This window comes from Nicotiana tabacum, chromosome 4, assembly GCF_000715075.1.
Source record: "Nicotiana tabacum cultivar K326 chromosome 4, ASM71507v2, whole genome shotgun sequence".
NCBI lineage: Eukaryota > Viridiplantae > Streptophyta > Magnoliopsida > Solanales > Solanaceae > Nicotiana > Nicotiana tabacum.
In genome coordinates, this window is record NC_134083.1 from 34443837 (window position 1) to 34461811 (window position 17975).

Here is a 17975-nt window from a genome sequence, read left to right on the forward strand (position 1 = left end):
GTAAGTTCACTATAAGTTGGGTTATATTAATAATTTTGTATAAGTAAAATATATGTATCTATCTATGCTTTGCATATTGTGTTTTAAATTGTTGACTTGTTATTTTTATTTGCTAAAAATAAAGGTAAAACATAGAATTTAAGAACTCTATGGAAACCCTTAAGGTAAAGTCTGCTAGATGTTTAATAGTAAGCTATTTAGATTTCTAGATTTAATTAGAACTTAATGTTTAACAGATTAAAGAGAACTTTTGCTAATTATATAATTAAAGTTTATACACATTTTATTAAAACAAAAATAAAAGATAACACGATTTTAATATTAGTAGCACAAGAAGGGAGACTCGATCTTGAGAGAATTGGTAACAAATTATTCCAAAGTGTTTTACAAAACTAAAAAGGAAAAAGATACCATTATAGAAAAAAGGAATACTATCCTTTACTTTCGGGCTTTTACCCGACCCGCTACATCACACGAAGAACGTGCCTTTGTGTATTCCAGTTTTACTTAAGAACATAAACACGCCTCTATAACAGAACACACTTTGCTGCGGACACAGAAGAGAGGATAAAAAATGGCGTCCTTGGGTCACGACGAGCTCCAATCGGCTAACATATTCATACCGGAGGAGTGGTCCGACGCTGCCGATACCATAGCTTATGATTCTACAACTTCGCCGCCGCCGGTTGCGTTTGTCTGCGGTCCCAAAAATAGCGGCAAGACCACTTTCTCTCGTCTCCTCCTCAACGTCCTTCTGCAGAGGTATCTCTTACCCTTTTTCTCAAATATATGAAAGTCCACTGCTAAAGCTTATACTTGAGCAATCAACCTTTTATTTTACTTTGTAAATTTGGTTTTGGACGAGAAGTGGTTGCATACTTATATTGAATTGAATTAATGGACTCGTGCCATGTATTATACATTGCGTATGTGACATTTTTGCATGCTTGAAATTTGGCAATGTACTTGTTTGAGTTGTTCAGTTCTTTTAAACGATGTCCTAATTTTCTGCTTTCTTATTTCATGGTACCTTAAGGTTGCATATAGTCTAAAAAGCAAGCTCAAACCATTTTTAAAACAGAAGACAGCTTTAGCTTTCTCCTTGTAAAGCTATTAATATCTTTTTGGTGACTAGTTAGACTATTTAGTATCAAATATATAGATACTTAGTCGATCTTATCCTGTTATTATTCATCTTAAATATTTTTGGGTTTTGGTACAATTGATTTGCAAAACCAAATCCGATTTAAACTGTGTTTCCCGAAAAACCAAATCCCCGCAATCAAACGGTCCAAAACCAGAATAACATCAAACCAAAAGCCAAATCAAATCGCCACCTACGAACCATTATATATTCCAGTTTAGTACTTTCAGAGAACAGTAATACCCTGGATACTATACAGTCCTATTGTTGATTCGAAAGCATCATGCCCTATCACTTTTCCTCTGCATATTGATATTTGTGATGATCACATTTTATGTTATTACTGCTCGCTGTCCTTGAGAGGCTCTGTGTGATTATTGTCTGAATCGAACAATTATGAACAACCACTCTACCTTTGCATATACTTGTGGATGATCACATTTTCTATTGTTATTATTGGCTGTTTGTGAGAGGCTCTGTATCCTTTATATCTGAATTAGATAATTATAGCCTGTTGATCCCAAAATTTCTTTGACTATATATGTACATATTTGATCATAAATTATCTTTGGATTTCAGATACAAGAAAGTGGCTTATTTGGATACGGATGTTGGGCAGACAGAGTTTACTCCACCTGGTTTGTTATCCCTTACTACAATTGACAAAATAACTTCAGGTACATCTATTATTCCTCAACTGTTACATGTTTGTGTTTGAGCTTTTCAAATGACACTTTTATTCACATTCCTCTCTTTTCTTCTCTTTCTGCATCAGATCTGTCAATTCCGTGCCTAAAGACTCCTGAGAGGTATAATGGTTGAATCCATGTCTTGGAAAAACATAACTTTGTGCCATTAATTCACTTCTGTTGTTACTTGTTTAACTAGAAAAAGACACTTAAATTTGTCTCCTCTTTTCGGTCTCTGTTCTAGGAAGAGTTTAGAACCCTTCTTCCTCTTTCCACTCCCACTCAGTGTTGTGAAGAGCGTGAAGCGAGGAAAAACGACAAGCGAAGCGCTCGCTTTTTTGAAGTGAAGCGGAATTAAAAAAGATATTAAAATAAATACTGCATAGACAACACATGTTAATGTAAGCAAATGTTCAATACTTCAATGTAAAAACTAAAGAGTAGCATCAATAAAAGCACAAAATGAGCATCCTATTCTTCTACAAGATTGTCAAATTCTTGTATTCCACTATCATTATCATCTTCTTCTTCTTCTTCCTCATTAACTAGGGACAAAGTAGCTGCTTCTTTTCCCTTCCTCTGTGAGCTTGAAGTTGAAGTACTCCCCCTCAAACCATAAATCCTCTCCCTAATTTCACGTGCCTCCGCAACATTACCCCAAGTGAAATTAGAAGTTTCCTCAAATACTTCTTCATCTGCATGATCTTTTGGGACTCCAGTTAGCCATTCGTTAGCATCATCGATGTTGTCCAAACTAATTGGATCAATTATATTGCGAGCGTTGTAACGAAGCCTCAATGTTCTATTGTACTTAATGAAGACTAGATCATTGAGACGCTTCAAGGTTAGTTTATTCCTCTTTTTTGGTATGAATCTGCAAATAATAAGTAATCAGTAAGATTAGGACAATTGAGATATAATTTAATTATCTCAATATACTAAATCTTTCTTCTTAGTTCTTACATGTTCAAACACGCTCCAATTTCTTTCACACCCGGATTGGCTACAAGTTAGACTTAGAACTTTGATGGCAAACTTTTGTAGTTCTGGAGTGGAATGGCCATATTGCTTCCACCATTCAACTGTAGAAGTACAACAAATATTCAAAACATAATATTTATAAAGAAATGACTTATTAACTATAAAGCAATATATAAGCACTCGCTCACCTGGTGACTTCGTCTTTCTTTGTCTAATAGCCATGTTTTTTCCAAAAAGTTGCTCAACATTCCTCTAAGTACTAAATTGCTCTGTTATTTTATTTTGCTCGGATTCTTCGGGTATCAACTTCTCAATACCTTCAATGTATCTATTCCACAATTCTGCATCTTCTATAATCCTCTCTTCATTGTCATAAAACAATTCCGGGTTCAAAACAAGTCCAGCTGCATGCATTGGTGGTCTTTGCTCCTCATCCACCAAACGAAGCACTTTAACTAAAGGACCACCCAGTGTTATAAATAGTGCTCGCCTCAGCGCTAATAGCGTGAGGCGAGGCGAGGCAGTGTCGCCACTTTCCCTCTGTTGCGTTGCGTTTCAAAATAGCGCTCGCGACAGTGTCGCGAGATGCGACTGTAGCATCGCTTATTTAAACTTGTTCTTCTCTTCTTCTTTCTATTTATTTCCTCTGTTTTTTGTCGAGATCCTCTTTCTTCTTCTCTTCATTTTTTTTTTGGATCTATTTTGGCAAAATAACTGAGGCTCTGTTTCGAGCAAAAATAACAGAGGCAGAGGCAGAGCAGACTGCAGAGGCAGTAGCTCATTCTGTTTTGTTTGCCCTGTTTTTTCAATTATTGACTTATAGTCTTATAGAGTAGAATTAATTGCATATTGACTTGATAATTTTTTTCTATAAAACAACGTTGAAATGACGTCATCCGATAGTAATAAACGAAATGATATAACTTGGAATTATGCTATACAAGGCTCATCAAGATCCGTAATTAAATGTGTGTTTTGTGAAAAAACATATCATGGTGGAATAACTCGTCACAAGCAACATTTGATAGGTGGATTTAAAAATGTAATACAATGTCCTCTTTGTCCGCCCGAGGTTAGGGAGGAAGTAAAAGCATTTGTTGATAAGAAAAATGTGACAAGAACTCAAATGAATTATGAAGCATCGATGAATCTAATTGATGAAGATGGTGAAATGGGACCTCCGCCCCCCAAAACTCATAAGATATCTTCAAATAGTTCTAGTGGGTCATCCACAACGGCACGTACGGTGACAAAAGGTCCTCTCAATCTTTATTTCTCGGCAAAACAACAAGAAAAGGGAAAAGGTGATTCTGGTTCAGGTTTAGAAGCCAAGAAGATTTTGAGGGATCGCGCCGTAAGTGCCTTTGCAGCATGGATGTATGATGCATGGCTTCCTTTCAACTGTGTTAACTACAAAACTTTTGATAAATTCATTGAGGCCGTAGGACAATATGGCCCAGGAATGAAGCCTCCTAGCTATCATGAAGATAGAGTAACACATCTTAAAAAAGAGGTGAAGAAGATAGACCAAATTATTGAGGAGCATAAAGTGGAATGGAACAAGTTTGGATGTTCCATTATGATGGATAAATGGACAGCACGGAATGGAAAAATGATCATAAATGTGTTGGTGAACTCTCCAAGAGGGAGTGTTTTTCTTGAATCTTACGATGCTAGCAACTCTTCTACGGATGGAAGCAAAATGTACAGCTTGTTTAGAAAGACTATTGATAAAATTGGAAAGGAAAATATTGTACAAATTGTTACCGATAATGCTAGTGAGAATGTTAGTGCGGGTAAGATGATGGAAGCTATGTATCCACACATTTATTGGACTCCATATGCTACCCATTGTATCAACTTAATGTTTGGTGACATATTCAAGGAAAACCCATATGCTTCAGGTAGCTTTAATATAGTTATCTTTAAAGCTTTAACTTTATTTATACTTATTATGTCCTATCCTATTAAGTATTAAGTATTAACTATAAAATTGTTATTTTTACTTTTACAGTTTTCACTAAGGCTGTCAAGGTATATTCTTACCTCAGTCAGAGGCCGTTGTTGTTGAATTTGATGAGGAAATTCACAAATGAAAGAAATTTGGTGAGACCGGCCAAGACTAGATTTGCAACGGCTTTCTTAACTTTGCATAGTTTTTACTTGCAAAAGAAAAACTTGAGAAAGCTAGTTTTTTCAAATGAATGGAAAGATAATAGATATGCAAAGGAAGCTGCGGGGAAAGAAACTGCCAAAGTTCTTATTTCTCCATTATTCTGGAATGACGTCGTTTGGGCTCTTAAAGTTGGTGGTCCTTTGATTAGGGTGCTTTGTATGGTGGATGGGGAGAGAAAACCGCCAATGGGCTATCTTTATGAAGCTATAGATAGAGCCAAAGAGACTATTGCAGTGTCATTTGAGGGAGATGTTAGGAAATATGAGAAAGTTTTTGATATTATTGATAGCAGGTGGTCGAATCAACTCCATCGTCCTTTGCATGCAGCAGGCCATCTTCTGAACCCGGGATTATTTTACAAGAACACTAGAGATGAAACTTTGGATTCAGAGGTGTGGATTGGATACCATGAGTGTCTTGAGAAGTTGATCCCCGATTCAGCGACGGTAGATCAAATAGGGGAGGAGTTTGGTAGGTACTCACAAGCAGAGGGCCTATTTGGTTTACAGGCGGCCATTAGAGCCAGAGACATAAGGTCGCCAGGTAACTAACGTTAATATAGATATCCTTATAACTTTAATTTAATTTATTTGATTTATACTTATTAACTTTTAAAATATTTTTCTATAGTTGAATGGTGGATGCAATTTAGACATCAAACTCCAAATTTACAAAAGTTTGCCATTAAAGTACTAAGCCTAACTTGTAGTGCATCTGGATGCGAGAGAAATTGAAGTGTATTTGAGGATGTAAGAAGCAGATTTATTATATTAATATATTCTATATTGTATTATTATTAGTATCTATTAATTAATCTAAATAATTTATTCGCAGATTCACTCCAAGAAAAGGAATAGGCTTGAGCTATCGCGTCTCAATGATCTAGTGTATATTAAATACAATAGAACATTGAGGCGACGTTATGAAGCTCGCGATACCATTGATCCAATTTTGTTGGATAACATTGACGAGGCAAATGAATGGTTAACTGGAGCCCCCCAACATCATGAAGATGAACAAGTGTATGTAGGAGATGATCTTGATTGGGGTACTGTTTCTATGGCGGTTGGAGTTGAGGAGAATATCTATGGTCTTAGAGGGAGTTGTTCAAGTTCAAATTACAAGGGAAAAGGAGTAGCAAGTTCAAGCCGGTCCCTAATTAATGAAGACTCCGAGGATGAAGAAGATGAAGAAGATGATAGCCAATATAATGCTAACATTCATGAAGTTCTAGAATTTGAAAATCTTGAAGAAGAATAGATGTTGTTTGTTTTAGGCTTTTAGACTTTAGTTTATGAAGCAGTAGCCTTTTTTTTTGCTATGTTTTTCTTCTTATTATTAATATATTATTGTTATTTAGTTTTTAGTTATATGTATATAATATTTTATGTTTTTGTATAAATTGTCGCTTCACATAAAAAAGGCGAGCGCTTCGCTGCGCGCCTCTCGCCTCAGTGAAGCGGGCCCTCGTCGCTATTTGTCGTCGCACGCTATCCAAAACACTGGGACCACCAATCTTCAATGCATGAACCACATTATTCGAATGCATTAGAAAGCATAATATCTGCAGATTCTCTCCCTCGAGCTTCCCTTCCATAGGCACTGTTAGTGTACTCATCTGAAACAAACAACTTCTTCAAATTGCTTTTTTGCTCATACATCCTATTCAAAGTCAAGAAAGCGATAGCAAATCTTGTCTTTGCAGGTTTCACCTAGCTTCTTGGTTTAGTGAATCTCTTCATCATATTCAATAACAAAGGCCTTTGAACAATATAGGAATGCACTCTAATCTCTTCATCAAGAAACATTGCAACTGCACGATCCCTCAATGGCCTTACCAGTAGATCCACAACTTGAAGACATTATTTGTATCATTCCCCGCTTTTGTGATTTTAATGGAAGCGATAAACCATCATCACCTTCTTCTATTTCATCATCGTCATCATCAAGATTATGCACTTATTCTTGTCAGTGTTGTCAAAGGCGCGCTTAAGCCCTAAAGCGAGGCTCAAAACATGTTAAGCGCTTCGCCTCGCTTTGCGGGAGATTCAGTGTACTTTCCTTGCCAATGAGTGTAGTCCTGAAAATGCGACACTGAACAATTGATATTTCACTTTATCATTATTTTTTCTTCAACTTTTTTTGTCCATATATTTGTTATTCATGCTTATAATTATTGATCTTGGACTACATATACATATCTTTACTTTTTTCTTCAGTTGCCCTTTTTTCATTAAAGCCCACGCTTTATTTGCACTTTGCGCTTAAAGCCCCAACAAGCCTTACAGTCTTTTTTTTTTGAAGGTATGTTTTCATTTCTTCCTTCACATGCGGCAGAACTTTAGGACAAGACACGACGTTTGGATCACCACCGATTAGATGAAATTTTTGACGATAGATTTCCCCATTCGAAATCTTATCACAAAAAGGACATCTAATTGCCATCTTGTTGGTCTCGCTAACTCTTACAGAATAAGCCCAAGCCGAGTCTTTCCTATCTTCTTTTGGTGCCATTAAAAGAACAACTGAATAACACAAAAAGATGGCAGTAAGAACTAAGAAGAACTGAAACGAAAAAAATGGCAGTAAGTAAGAAAAAAATTGGGCAGCATTTCGCTGCAGTTTTAGACTGAAACAGTGAGAAAAAGAACTGAAGGAAAAAAAAAATTGACAGCATTTCGCTGCTATTTTGAGGAGGCGGAGGAGGAAATCACATACCTGGGCTTGAACTTGATGAACTTGAATTTGAAAAGTGCAAAAGATAGGAACCCTAGTCGGCTGTTTTTCTCTGCTGTTCGATGATGTTTTGTAAAAAGAGAGCTTTTTATTTTTAACGTTGGCAGCCACTTAATATACCGAAGCGCTCGCTTCGCTTCGTGCTTTAAGCGCTGAAGCGAGCGCTTTTCACAACACTGCTCCCACCATCTTTGTCCTGCAGCAGAAAAAAACAAGACGAGTGATATGATATCTAGTCTATTTTTTTACCGTGTTCAATATGTTATTTAGTGCTTTTTTGCTGTAAAGAAGGCAAATAAATGGAGAATGGCGCACCCAAGGGTGTGACCTAGTGGTCAACGAAGTATGTTGAGAACTTGAGGTCTCAGATTCAAATACCAACGGAAACAAAAACAATAGGTGATTTCTTCCCATTTGTCCAAACCTTGGTGGATAGAGTTACCTAGTACCTGTTGCTGGTGGAAAGTAGCCGGTATCCCGTGGAATTAGTCGAGGTGCGTGCATGTTGGCCCGGATACTACAGTTGTTTAAAAAAATAATTAATAAATGGAAAATGGCCTCCGGGACTCTAATAGCAAACGTGCTTTGCATTTGAATCGTGCGCCAGAGGTTTAAAGTTATTTTAAGCTGGTCTTTGCAGCTTAAATCTGGTAGTAGATTTCCTTTGTAGCAGAGAGCATTGGCATTTGACAAATTAAGAGTGTCCTCAAGCACATTGAAAGTTTTGTCTAGATCTTGCTGGAAGAGGGAGATGCCTTTTTAGTTTGTCACATGAAAGTGGAAAAGTTGCTTTCTTTTGTCTTTGGGAGTCCTGTAAGCTAAGCTGTGCATAAGTTCTGTAGTTGCTGAAATATATGAGTTGAATGAAAGAAATTTCATCATCTTTTGGTAGAAAGTCCAAAATTTGCTTGATATTGATTCTGACTCCAAATTTTTTCTTTCAGATGCTTCTTTTTTGGTGACATATCCTCAAAAAGGGATCCCAAAACATACTTGGCTTATATATTTGCCTTGTATGATCATTACCGGAGAACATACCTGTTGAACAATGGCGAAAGTCCTGGAAATGCTGGGGTGCCCCTTGTTATTAACACAACAGGCTGGGTGAAAGGCACGCTTCTGTATTTTATTTACTTGCTTCTGCCTGAATTTAGGCTAGTGTGGTTCGTTTTATCATCGATTTGGATACAATTTTCATGATCAAGTCTGATTCTGGTTTCTTGTCTTATAGGTATTGGCTATGACATTCTTGTGGATATTCTAAAATATATCTCTCCTACCCATGTTGTTAAGATTTGCATATCAGCTGAGAGCAAGAATCTTCCAGCTGGTGCATTTTGGGTTGATGATGGTGATGCTGCTGTTGCAACTCTAATTGAGGTCAACTCTGCTCGTCAGGACTCTTTTAACAGATCGTATGTATTTATCTTTTCTCTCTTTTAGCTTTTACATCAGATGAGTGAAGTTATATTCCTTTTGAATTGGAAATAATTCTCTTGACAAAGATGCTTTTCCTAGTACATTAACATCTCTTTACCTTAGTCCTTAAAGTAAGTGAGTGAGGGAGTGAGGGAGGGAGGGTAAAGAAAATTACTTACACACTACACATACCACATCTCAGTTCATATGCCTTAAGCAAGATCCAGAATTTGTTTTTAATTGGCTGGGTTGTCTCTGCTCCTTCAACAATTTATATCCCCCTTGTTTCTTAGTCCTCTGATATGTTTTCCCAGGGTTCTTGTACAGAAGGATGCACGTCTTCTGCGTGATCTGCGTGTTATGGCCTATTTCAGACAATGCTTTCCAAGTGATATGCAAATCACAACAATCAAGGAACTCTCTCGAGCATTAGCTGCCCACCCTCCATACGAGATTCCTGTATCAAGTATCAAAATTAAACACCTTCATTGTGAGGTAGGTTATGCAATGGTGAATGACATGTTCTACATGCAATGCTTTGTTACTTTGGGTTGGCCAAGAGCATTGCCGTCCATATCTGCTGGATCTTCTGGCCTGGGGCATTTTCTACATTCTTGCTTCCTCCTTTTCTTATTTATTCAATTAGTTAACTATTATTCCAGTCTTATTGAAACAAGTATCTAGATATTTCTGTCATGTTCTGATTAGCTCTATATCTGTATGCCAGGTTCCTAAGAGTGAGGTTTTCTACAGCTTGAATGCAACCATTGTTGGTTTGGCAGTTGATTCTGAATATTCTGAAAGTTTTCCTGACTGCATGGGTTTGGGTAAGTTGTTGCAACTAGATTCCCACACTTGTTTTGTAATATTGTCAGTTTTATACCCCTCTAAAAAAATATTACCAGTTTTGCTTCTTTTCAGTGGACAAATACTTGTTTCCTTCGTCTAGGAGAACTTTGTATTTTTTGCAGGTCACGGTGTTTATATATGTGGAATTTTAAGTGTTTAGCCACAGATAGGGTAGTTGAAGAACCATGAGTGCGAGAAGCATGAACATGATGCAAATGATCTAGTTTTAAAATGAATACACTTAGTAAAATGTACTGTATGCTATTGCATCATTTAGCAGTGATCTTGTTTGTTGGATCCATTTCCGCAACACTAATGGTCACTTGTATTTGATGATGCAGAAGTTTGTGCTATTATTACTGATTGTCCGCATCGAACATTATTTCTTAACTAAGACTCGGCTGCCTTAATATTAGCTAGAGGAATCACACTATGCCCAACCATAGAACTAGATCTAGACATGTTTGATTCGTGTTAATGGCAGTGTTTTCTGTTCCTAATAAGCTTAAACTTGATGTTGCTATTGGATGTCACTTTCCTCATTGTTTTCTTTCTTTCCCTCCTTCAATATGATTCAGGAATAGTGCGTGCCATTGACTAGACATGTTTGTTTAGGGTTAGTGGCGGTGTGTTCTGTTCCTAATAAGCTTAAACTTGATGGTGCTATTGGATGTCACTTCTGTCTCATTGTTTTCTTTCTTTCCCTGCTTCAAAATGCTTCAGGAATAGTGCGTGCCATTGACACTCTGAAGCATGTACTCTATGTAATTACCCCTGTTCCAAAAAGCAGTATGCAGAAGGTGGATCTTCTATTACAGGGGTTTATCCAAATACCGACTTGTTTGTTGCAGGTAATTATGCGTCCCTTTGCTTAGTCAATCTAATTCCTGGTGTTCCTTGTTTTACTCTTTTTCTTTGCTTTGGCTATAGTACTTGGTTATTTTTATGGCTTATTGTCACGTCCTTAGTCTTCAACTAAGCGCACGTGCGGCACTTGACAACTTGCTCACGATTTTGCACAACTTGCTCACGTTCTTGCTATGCCAAGTCAGCCTTACTACACTAAAGATCGCTAAGGGAATATTAGAACACAGGAGAATTGCCAAAGGAAGCTTTTGTATTAGAGAGAACTTGATTGTTTTCTTGGTGAGTTACAAATGAATAACCCCCTTTATATACTAGTTTCATAGGGGCTAGTGAGCAAATAATAATTATTACACAAGGCCCTTATTATTTACAAGTAAGTCCCTTCTCTAGAATATGCTACATAGCTAGAATCTTCTAAGGACTTTCCTAGCAATTCCATAGGGTTCTAAGGTCTTTCATGAGAAATCTCCATATTTCTGTAGAACCTTCCCACATGTGCTAGTCTATTTCATATGTAAGCTTCCATATGGCAAAAATATATGCCAAATGGCACCTACGTGGCATGATGATGTGGCGGGTCATGACATTATGTTGTATAAGAAGAATTATAACAGAAGAAAATATAAGGTGGAAAGGACGCATTTTGAGTCAAAAGGTATTTATGAAATTATAGATAATTTAGACCTGTGACAATGCATGCTGTTTCCTTATGCATGATTTACTGGAAAATCATGAAGTTTCATATCCTGCATCCTTTCATCTGTGGTAAACTATAAGTAGCCTCTGTATTTAGAAGGTTGAAAGATGGCTTGTTTATATACAACTGCACAAGAAGCTAGTGTTCTTTTGGTACGATGTTATCCTTATCTTTTTCCAATTAAGAAATGACGATCATGGCCTAGCTTTTTTTCTCTAAAATTTTATTACTATTAGGGGGGAGGGTCAAGGTTTAGGGGGAATTACATCATGGGATTCGATCCTTCACCATAGGGAGAAGGATGAGGGGGTCACACCATGTGAGCTACCCTCAAATCCCTATAATGGTCTAGTTTGAAACTTCGTTTCAGGAACTTATCAGAAACAAAAAATAAAAAAAAGGAAAAAGAAAGAAATTTCGTTCTCAGGAAACTAGAATGGTTGTGTATAGTTTGCATGATAAATACATCTGCTGATGAACCTGTACACATACATGATCTGTTCTTTTCGCTTGAGGCTAATGATGTCAAAGAAAGCATTTCAAAAATGAAGAGGACAGCTTGAGGGAAACTGTGTTACTGCGAATAATTTCTTTTCATTTTTTCTTCTCAAATTGTTGTTGATTTGCATTTCAACTCTAAGTCTTTCAGCTTGTGCCTAACACTAGAGGAAGAATGGTATTACGATTGTCTGATAAATTTTCTGAATATTTTGTCTAATGTGAGTTATTGGTTCTCCTCAGGTACAAGGCTGCATCTCACCTTACATGTCTGCCGATGTGTTGCCTTCAGCTTAGGCAATAACAGGGGCTCACCTATCTGGATAACTTCGCTCAATCTTGTACAGCTTAGTAGAAGTGGCTTGAGAAGTTTGGTTATGCTAAGTTATATATACTTCTTCGACAATTACCTTATTTGAAAGGTAGATTTAAGAAACTGATGAACTGTTGGCCTTATAAGGTTGCTATTTGCTTTATAAAAGGTTATTAGGGTGACTTTTGGATCTTTGTTGGACAGCAAAATTTCCTCTGTGCAAGTACAATTTAATCTGTTGGAGTCATCTTGTTCTTTTGGAATTTCTGGTCATCCTAACATTGGTTGCTCGACCATTTATGATGTGTTGGCGCTCAATCACTTGATGACTTGTATCCTTGTCTGCGGTGGCATTCTCTGATGAAAGCTTTTTGGAATTTGAGAAGCTAGTCCGAAGCCTGATTTTGGCTCCGAAACCAAGATTGGACAATCGCAATAGCAGCTCTTATCAAAGCATTAACATGATTGGCAGGAAATTTTCATCCCCTCGTATAAAAGAGAGTAAACGAAAGTAAATTGAGGCTTTAGGAACCAAATTAAGTGTGAGTGAAAAAAGAAAGATAAGTAACACATTAGGGGATTGGGATCCATTTTATGCTCACTCACACCTTCCACTCCGTTCGTTTAATTACGTTTAAGTTATATCGTCTGCTAAACAAGCAGCTGTGTACAACTGCTGTCATTGAACTTCCTATTGCAGCATCTGATGAAACAACTCATTTCAAATAGATTGCAAGAGGTCAAGAGAGGTGGATATCATACAAATATATAACCGTTACATTTAACAAAACTATTTCTTCGTTTCTCATTGGAGTCCTCCCGTGAGTCCATTCTGCCTTTTGCTGGATTATTTCAAAGTTATCTGGTCAAGCCAATTTCACCTGCAAAAAGCAGTATTACACACTGCCTTGAGATCAAAGTGTTCACATATTGAGCCTTATACCTTTCAACAACAGGTTAGATATTATATTTTTCTTGTTTCCTATTGGAAAATGGTAATCCTGATCGATTTGAAGCCCTTGCAGAAGATGTAGAGTCTATAGTGGATATTAGGGGTGTCAAATGGGCGGGTTGGACTGATTTTGGGCGGGTCAAAATGGGCTGAGTCAATAAACGGGTAGGTTAACGACCAGTAAAAAGTTATTTGGGCTGAGATGCATTGGGTCAAGATGAACTAAAATTTGGGTCATAGCCCGGCGCCCAACTCTTACCAAATTTTAATTAATATTTGTTGTTTTCTTATGAATTGTATAATTACTAAATAAGACTTTTTTTTCTTTTATTATGGTCATATACAACATATCAAACCCAAAAAAAATTATTTCTAAGATATTTTGACAAAGTTAATCATTGATCAATTTGTGCTAAAAATCAGCCCAACTTTAAATGGATTGAGATGAGTTGGATCAAGATATCTGATTTCAATAAATGGGCGGGTTAATGACCAACCCAACCTTTGGACGGGTTGGGAGGGTCATTTGGGCTTCGACCAAATTTGACAGCCCTAGTGGACATCATTTGGGCCTTATAACTACCACAAGACTTCTGCACTTTTTTTTTTGGGGGGGGAGGGGGGGGAGGGGGGTTGTAACTTTCTGTAATCTGTTAGCACAATCTTTGTGATAAGGGTTACTTTATCTTATATATAAAATATGTTACATTCAGAAAATAAAAATAAAAAAGATAAAAAATGGGGCCATCATCGACTCAACAACAAAAACATACCAAATGTATTCTTACAAGTTGGGTTTGGAAGACTAGTGTGTAAGCAGACTTTACCCCTACCTTACGGAGGTAAAGATGTTGTTTTCGATAAGCCATCCTCAACTCCTAAAATCCGAATGAGGGGAAAACTACTTTAAAATATGATCATACGTCAATAAGAATCCAACCTAAGTTAACCTACATGTTTCCGTAGCGATTATCCTATAAAGTTACTTCAAACTCAGCACTTAAATTTAAGAATACATCGAACTTACACTTGAATTTAATCCTCATCAGGAAAGTGAAGTTTAAAGCAATCAATTTCTTTGGATCCTCTATTCCGTGTGCTGCAGAATGATATTAACACATTCCAACATGTCATCACTTAAAATTGACTTTGACCTTTTTTCTTCCAAATTTTTGAAAGATATTGGATTATACCCCACACCAAACAACCCAAACAGTGTGGGAGAAGCTCTTCCCTTCTTCCAATCATACAAGCCGATGATATATCAAGGCTAATCAGATTGTGCTACTTTGGTGCAACTAATAATTTCTAGTGCTACTTCTCCAAAATAATTTCTAGTGCTACTTTGGTGCAACTAGTACAATATTTTGAGTTAAAAATCCAAGATGGAGTCGGTGAATATACAAGCATGGAATAGAATATTACCAGAAGTACCTCAAGGCTCTAAGTAATGAGAAGTTAAACTCCGAGAAATGCCAAAGCTGGGAACTTCAGGGCTCCTTCAAAGACTGTACATCCTAATGTGGAAGAAGAGAGGAAAAGGAGGAGAAAGAACTGCAAAAAACACTTGTTGCATAACTGACTCCTGCAGATTACTAGTAACATTAAACTTCAAGTGATGAGGGAACTGACAATTGACATGAGACATACAAAGCAAAAAATTGATCTCTGATAACACGACCAATAAATTTATAATTGGAGTTTAATTTTTAGCTAAAAGTAGCATGAATGATTCTGTGATTCTCGAAGACTCATCTGTAGAAAATTTACATCATTCACAACTAATGTAGCTTTCTATTTTTTTCTCATTCTCGCCTTTTAAAGAAATTCTAGTACCTCCCCTTTAAAGAAATTCTAGTACCTCTGGGAGCAAGAATAAAGATATACAACTAAGAAGAAGAGAAATCACCTTTTTGGACAAAAGTCATGCATCTGCATTCCCTGTTGCTGTATCAGAGTATCTAAGCTCCCGCAGATGTTGAGCTATCTCAGTCAAGAGTTTTGTTCCTTCTCCACCCCTCTGTAATGTCATGGCCGCGTGTTTTAAGAAGCCACTTTCTGCTTCTACAGCTCTCAATCTCTCTCTGATTAGAGACACTTCTCTTGTAAGGGTAACCTTATTCTCATTTCCTAACAACATTATCAAACTTTTAGTATCTATTGTCTGATAATCAACAACAATGAAAAGAAAAAGATAGGATGATAAACAGGGAAGCAAAGACTCATATGTACCTCTTTCTTGAATAACATTAGGCTCTAACACATGAGATTCAACATCAGGAGGTATTTTAATCTTCTTTTCAAGGTTTGTCAACAAACCCTGTAGATAAGATCTCTCGTTCTCAAAATCAAGGTTTGATTGATCAACAATTCCCTCTCCATATTCCCTAGGACGTTCAATATGGAGCTCGTTTACTCCATCTTGATCTACTTCACGAGGACTGCCACAGTCTGATCTTTCACCGAAGGATGATACAGAATGAGATTTCAACTCTTGATAATCATCATCTGCATCGACTTCACAGACCTCACTACCTACTTTCTTGATATGTCCATATTTCTCCCTGTAGGTCTCGAGTTCAGCCTCCAATACCTTTATCTCTTCCTCCCTCTTCAAAACTAGGTCTTTCATGACTTGCAAGGCCTCTTGGTCATATTCTGCTTGTTCTTCCATCATTCTCTGATATTGCAATGCTTCCATTTGGACAGCTGCCTTCTCTGCTTGCAAGCGCGTGATCATTGCCATGGCATTGTTTGCTGCAACAGCAGAGGCACTTCTTTCTTCATCCAATTCCATGTACAGTTCCATGAGAGACTTTCGGTCCAGACGAACCTGCCTCTTTAAGCGATGCAAGATGTCATCGTCTGCTGCACTCGTGTCATTAGCATCTGAAATGAATTCACTCTTATCACCACCCAATTTTCTGGGCCTATAAGGCCACTTAGGACTGGCTTGAGCTGAGTCTGACAATGGGATTCCAAAGAATTTATTTCTTGCAGAATTTGGGGTTTTGCAAGAATCATCATGTATGTCCTCAGGATCTGGTAGAAGTGGGACACTAGCAGCTTTAATATCATCTCTACCTGCTACACATTGGAAAAAAGAGAGATAAAGTAGAATAAACTATGCAAAGAGATGTGAACTATGAGGTGGTGGATGCTAAGATCCTTCTTGATTCAGAGAAGCTTTCTGCAACTGCAATTCCACCATTTCTTCTGCTTGCATTATTCTTTCTTTCTTAAAACGAGTACCAAGCACTAACATACCATAAAATTAACAACATAACTCGTAGCATCAAAGACAGATAAAGGGAAAAAATTGTAACCCCCCCCCCCCCAAAACACACACACACCATATTCATTCAATAATGTAAGGATTTAAGTTATATACACCGACAATGGATAGAACTTATACTCTAATTGTAAAAGTTGCAGAAGTTAAGATGAAAGAGCTCTTCTCTTTCTTCATTGTTCTTTTTTTTTCTTTCACCACAACACTGTTAATGAAGAAAACATGAAGCAAAAGAAATCCTCAAGATAAATAGGTACCTGCATTTTGGTGACCCTCATCATCTGGAAGGTCCGAGTCATTTTCTGAGGTAAACTTGAGCTCTGTGTACCGGAAATGAGGCAATTCTAGATTGCGCGATTCCTCATTTCTCCATATTGTCAAGGGAGATCGAGGAGACGGGGCAGGAGCTTGAGAATAAATATTTTCATTTATAGACGAGTTCCGCAAATATTTAGACCTCAATTTCAGAGGCTCCCCACAACAAGAACACCTCAGGATAACAACAGCTCCTGTTTTGATGACCTCATCTTCATTCTTCACTGATTTTATGGAAACTCTCTGATCATCTCCATCCACAAAGCAATCAATGTCTTTATGCAAAATCCCAACTAATGACTTGTACCTATCACAATCAGAATCCTTCTCTGTTGCAAATGAGAGAAGGCAGCCTTCACACATGTTCCTAATATCAGAAAGCTTCTTGTGGACATGACAATACGCAAGGGAAGAGATGTCCTTCTTGTGAACTTCGCAAATGGAATCATTATAATAGAAACTGGAGTTTCTTTTAATGAAAATGTGATCGATTCTCGTGCATAGCAAGCAGGGAACTTTCAGTTCGAAGAATTTAGCGAATTCATTGGTGAAAAATGCAAGAAAGCCATCAATGAAAAGAATAATGATCATCACCCATTCAAGAATAGCATATATGAAGAAAACCCCAACTCTCCCCATCTTCTGTTCAACCAAACGCTTAAAAGATCGCGAAGCCATTCTTTTTACCTTAACTTTTGTCTAATAAAAACAACCCAACAAAATTCAAGACAAAGAATGTGCTCTGTGAAAATTTAAAAAGTGGGGTGTTGATAAGAAAGAGATGAAGAAATGAGGGTTCAAAAGAATAGGGATGAAATGAGATAGATCATGATCTTGGTAGGTAGAGTAAACCCCAGATCATGACCTTCCTCTTAATTTCTCTCTAGTAAATGTGAAGAAGGAAAGATAGGAAGTCTGTTTCCCTAAGACAAATGTTTCCAAAAATTGGATGGTGTTGTGAATACCAGCTATATGTACCAAATGACCATTCTTTTTTGTTCAACTAATTAATAGGAAAGTGCTTGGCGGATCAATTAACTGAATTAA

At 37.2% G+C, this 17975-nt stretch overlaps 3 protein-coding genes across 9 annotated transcripts; 2 read left to right on the plus strand and 1 right to left on the minus strand.

Annotated features, from left to right (window-relative positions):
- Window positions 1-519: 519 nt before the first annotated feature.
- Window positions 520-12613, plus strand: LOC107818050 (polynucleotide 5'-hydroxyl-kinase NOL9). Of its 2 annotated transcripts, XM_075251655.1 has the most exons (9): window positions 521-762; window positions 1724-1821; window positions 1920-1953; window positions 8671-8837; window positions 8958-9141; window positions 9460-9640; window positions 9873-9972; window positions 10718-10845; window positions 12300-12613. In XM_075251655.1, the coding sequence occupies exons 1-9, from the start codon at window positions 575-577 to the stop codon at window positions 12351-12353; spliced, it is 1134 nt and encodes a 377-aa protein (XP_075107756.1). In that variant the 5' UTR covers window positions 521-574; the 3' UTR covers window positions 12354-12613. The 2 variants fall into 2 exon arrangements, with proteins under 2 accessions (XP_075107757.1, XP_075107756.1); XM_075251656.1 differs by lacking the exons at window positions 10718-10845; window positions 12300-12613 and adding an exon at window positions 10573-10610 and having other exon boundaries at window positions 520-762.
- Window positions 1960-6283, plus strand: LOC142180277 (uncharacterized). Of its 2 annotated transcripts, none has more exons than XM_075251657.1 (3): window positions 1960-5533; window positions 5621-5739; window positions 5825-6283. In XM_075251657.1, the coding sequence occupies exons 1-2, from the start codon at window positions 4891-4893 to the stop codon at window positions 5722-5724; spliced, it is 747 nt and encodes a 248-aa protein (XP_075107758.1). In that variant the 5' UTR covers window positions 1960-4890; the 3' UTR covers window positions 5725-5739; window positions 5825-6283. Both variants share the same exon structure in this region; 1 of them encodes a protein (XP_075107758.1).
- A 463-nt stretch (window positions 12614-13076) lies between the features above and the next one.
- LOC107818048 (putative myosin-binding protein 5) lies at window positions 13077-17895 on the minus strand. 5 transcript variants are annotated; one of them, XR_012708613.1, is made up of 5 exons: window positions 16871-17895; window positions 15554-16405; window positions 15231-15451; window positions 14747-14906; window positions 13077-13250 (listed from the first exon to the last, which is right to left on the minus strand). XR_012708613.1 is itself a non-coding variant. In XM_016643964.2 (4 exons), exons 1-3 carry the CDS (start codon window positions 17604-17606, stop codon window positions 15246-15248), a joined length of 1797 nt encoding a protein of 598 aa, XP_016499450.1. In that variant the 5' UTR covers window positions 17607-17895; the 3' UTR covers window positions 13077-13250; window positions 15231-15245. The 5 variants fall into 5 exon arrangements, 1 of the variants encoding a protein (XP_016499450.1); XR_012708612.1 differs by having other exon boundaries at window positions 14747-14875; window positions 15554-16408; window positions 16871-17894; XR_012708611.1 differs by having other exon boundaries at window positions 14756-14906; window positions 15554-16408; window positions 16871-17894.
- Window positions 17896-17975: the final 80 nt, after the last annotated feature.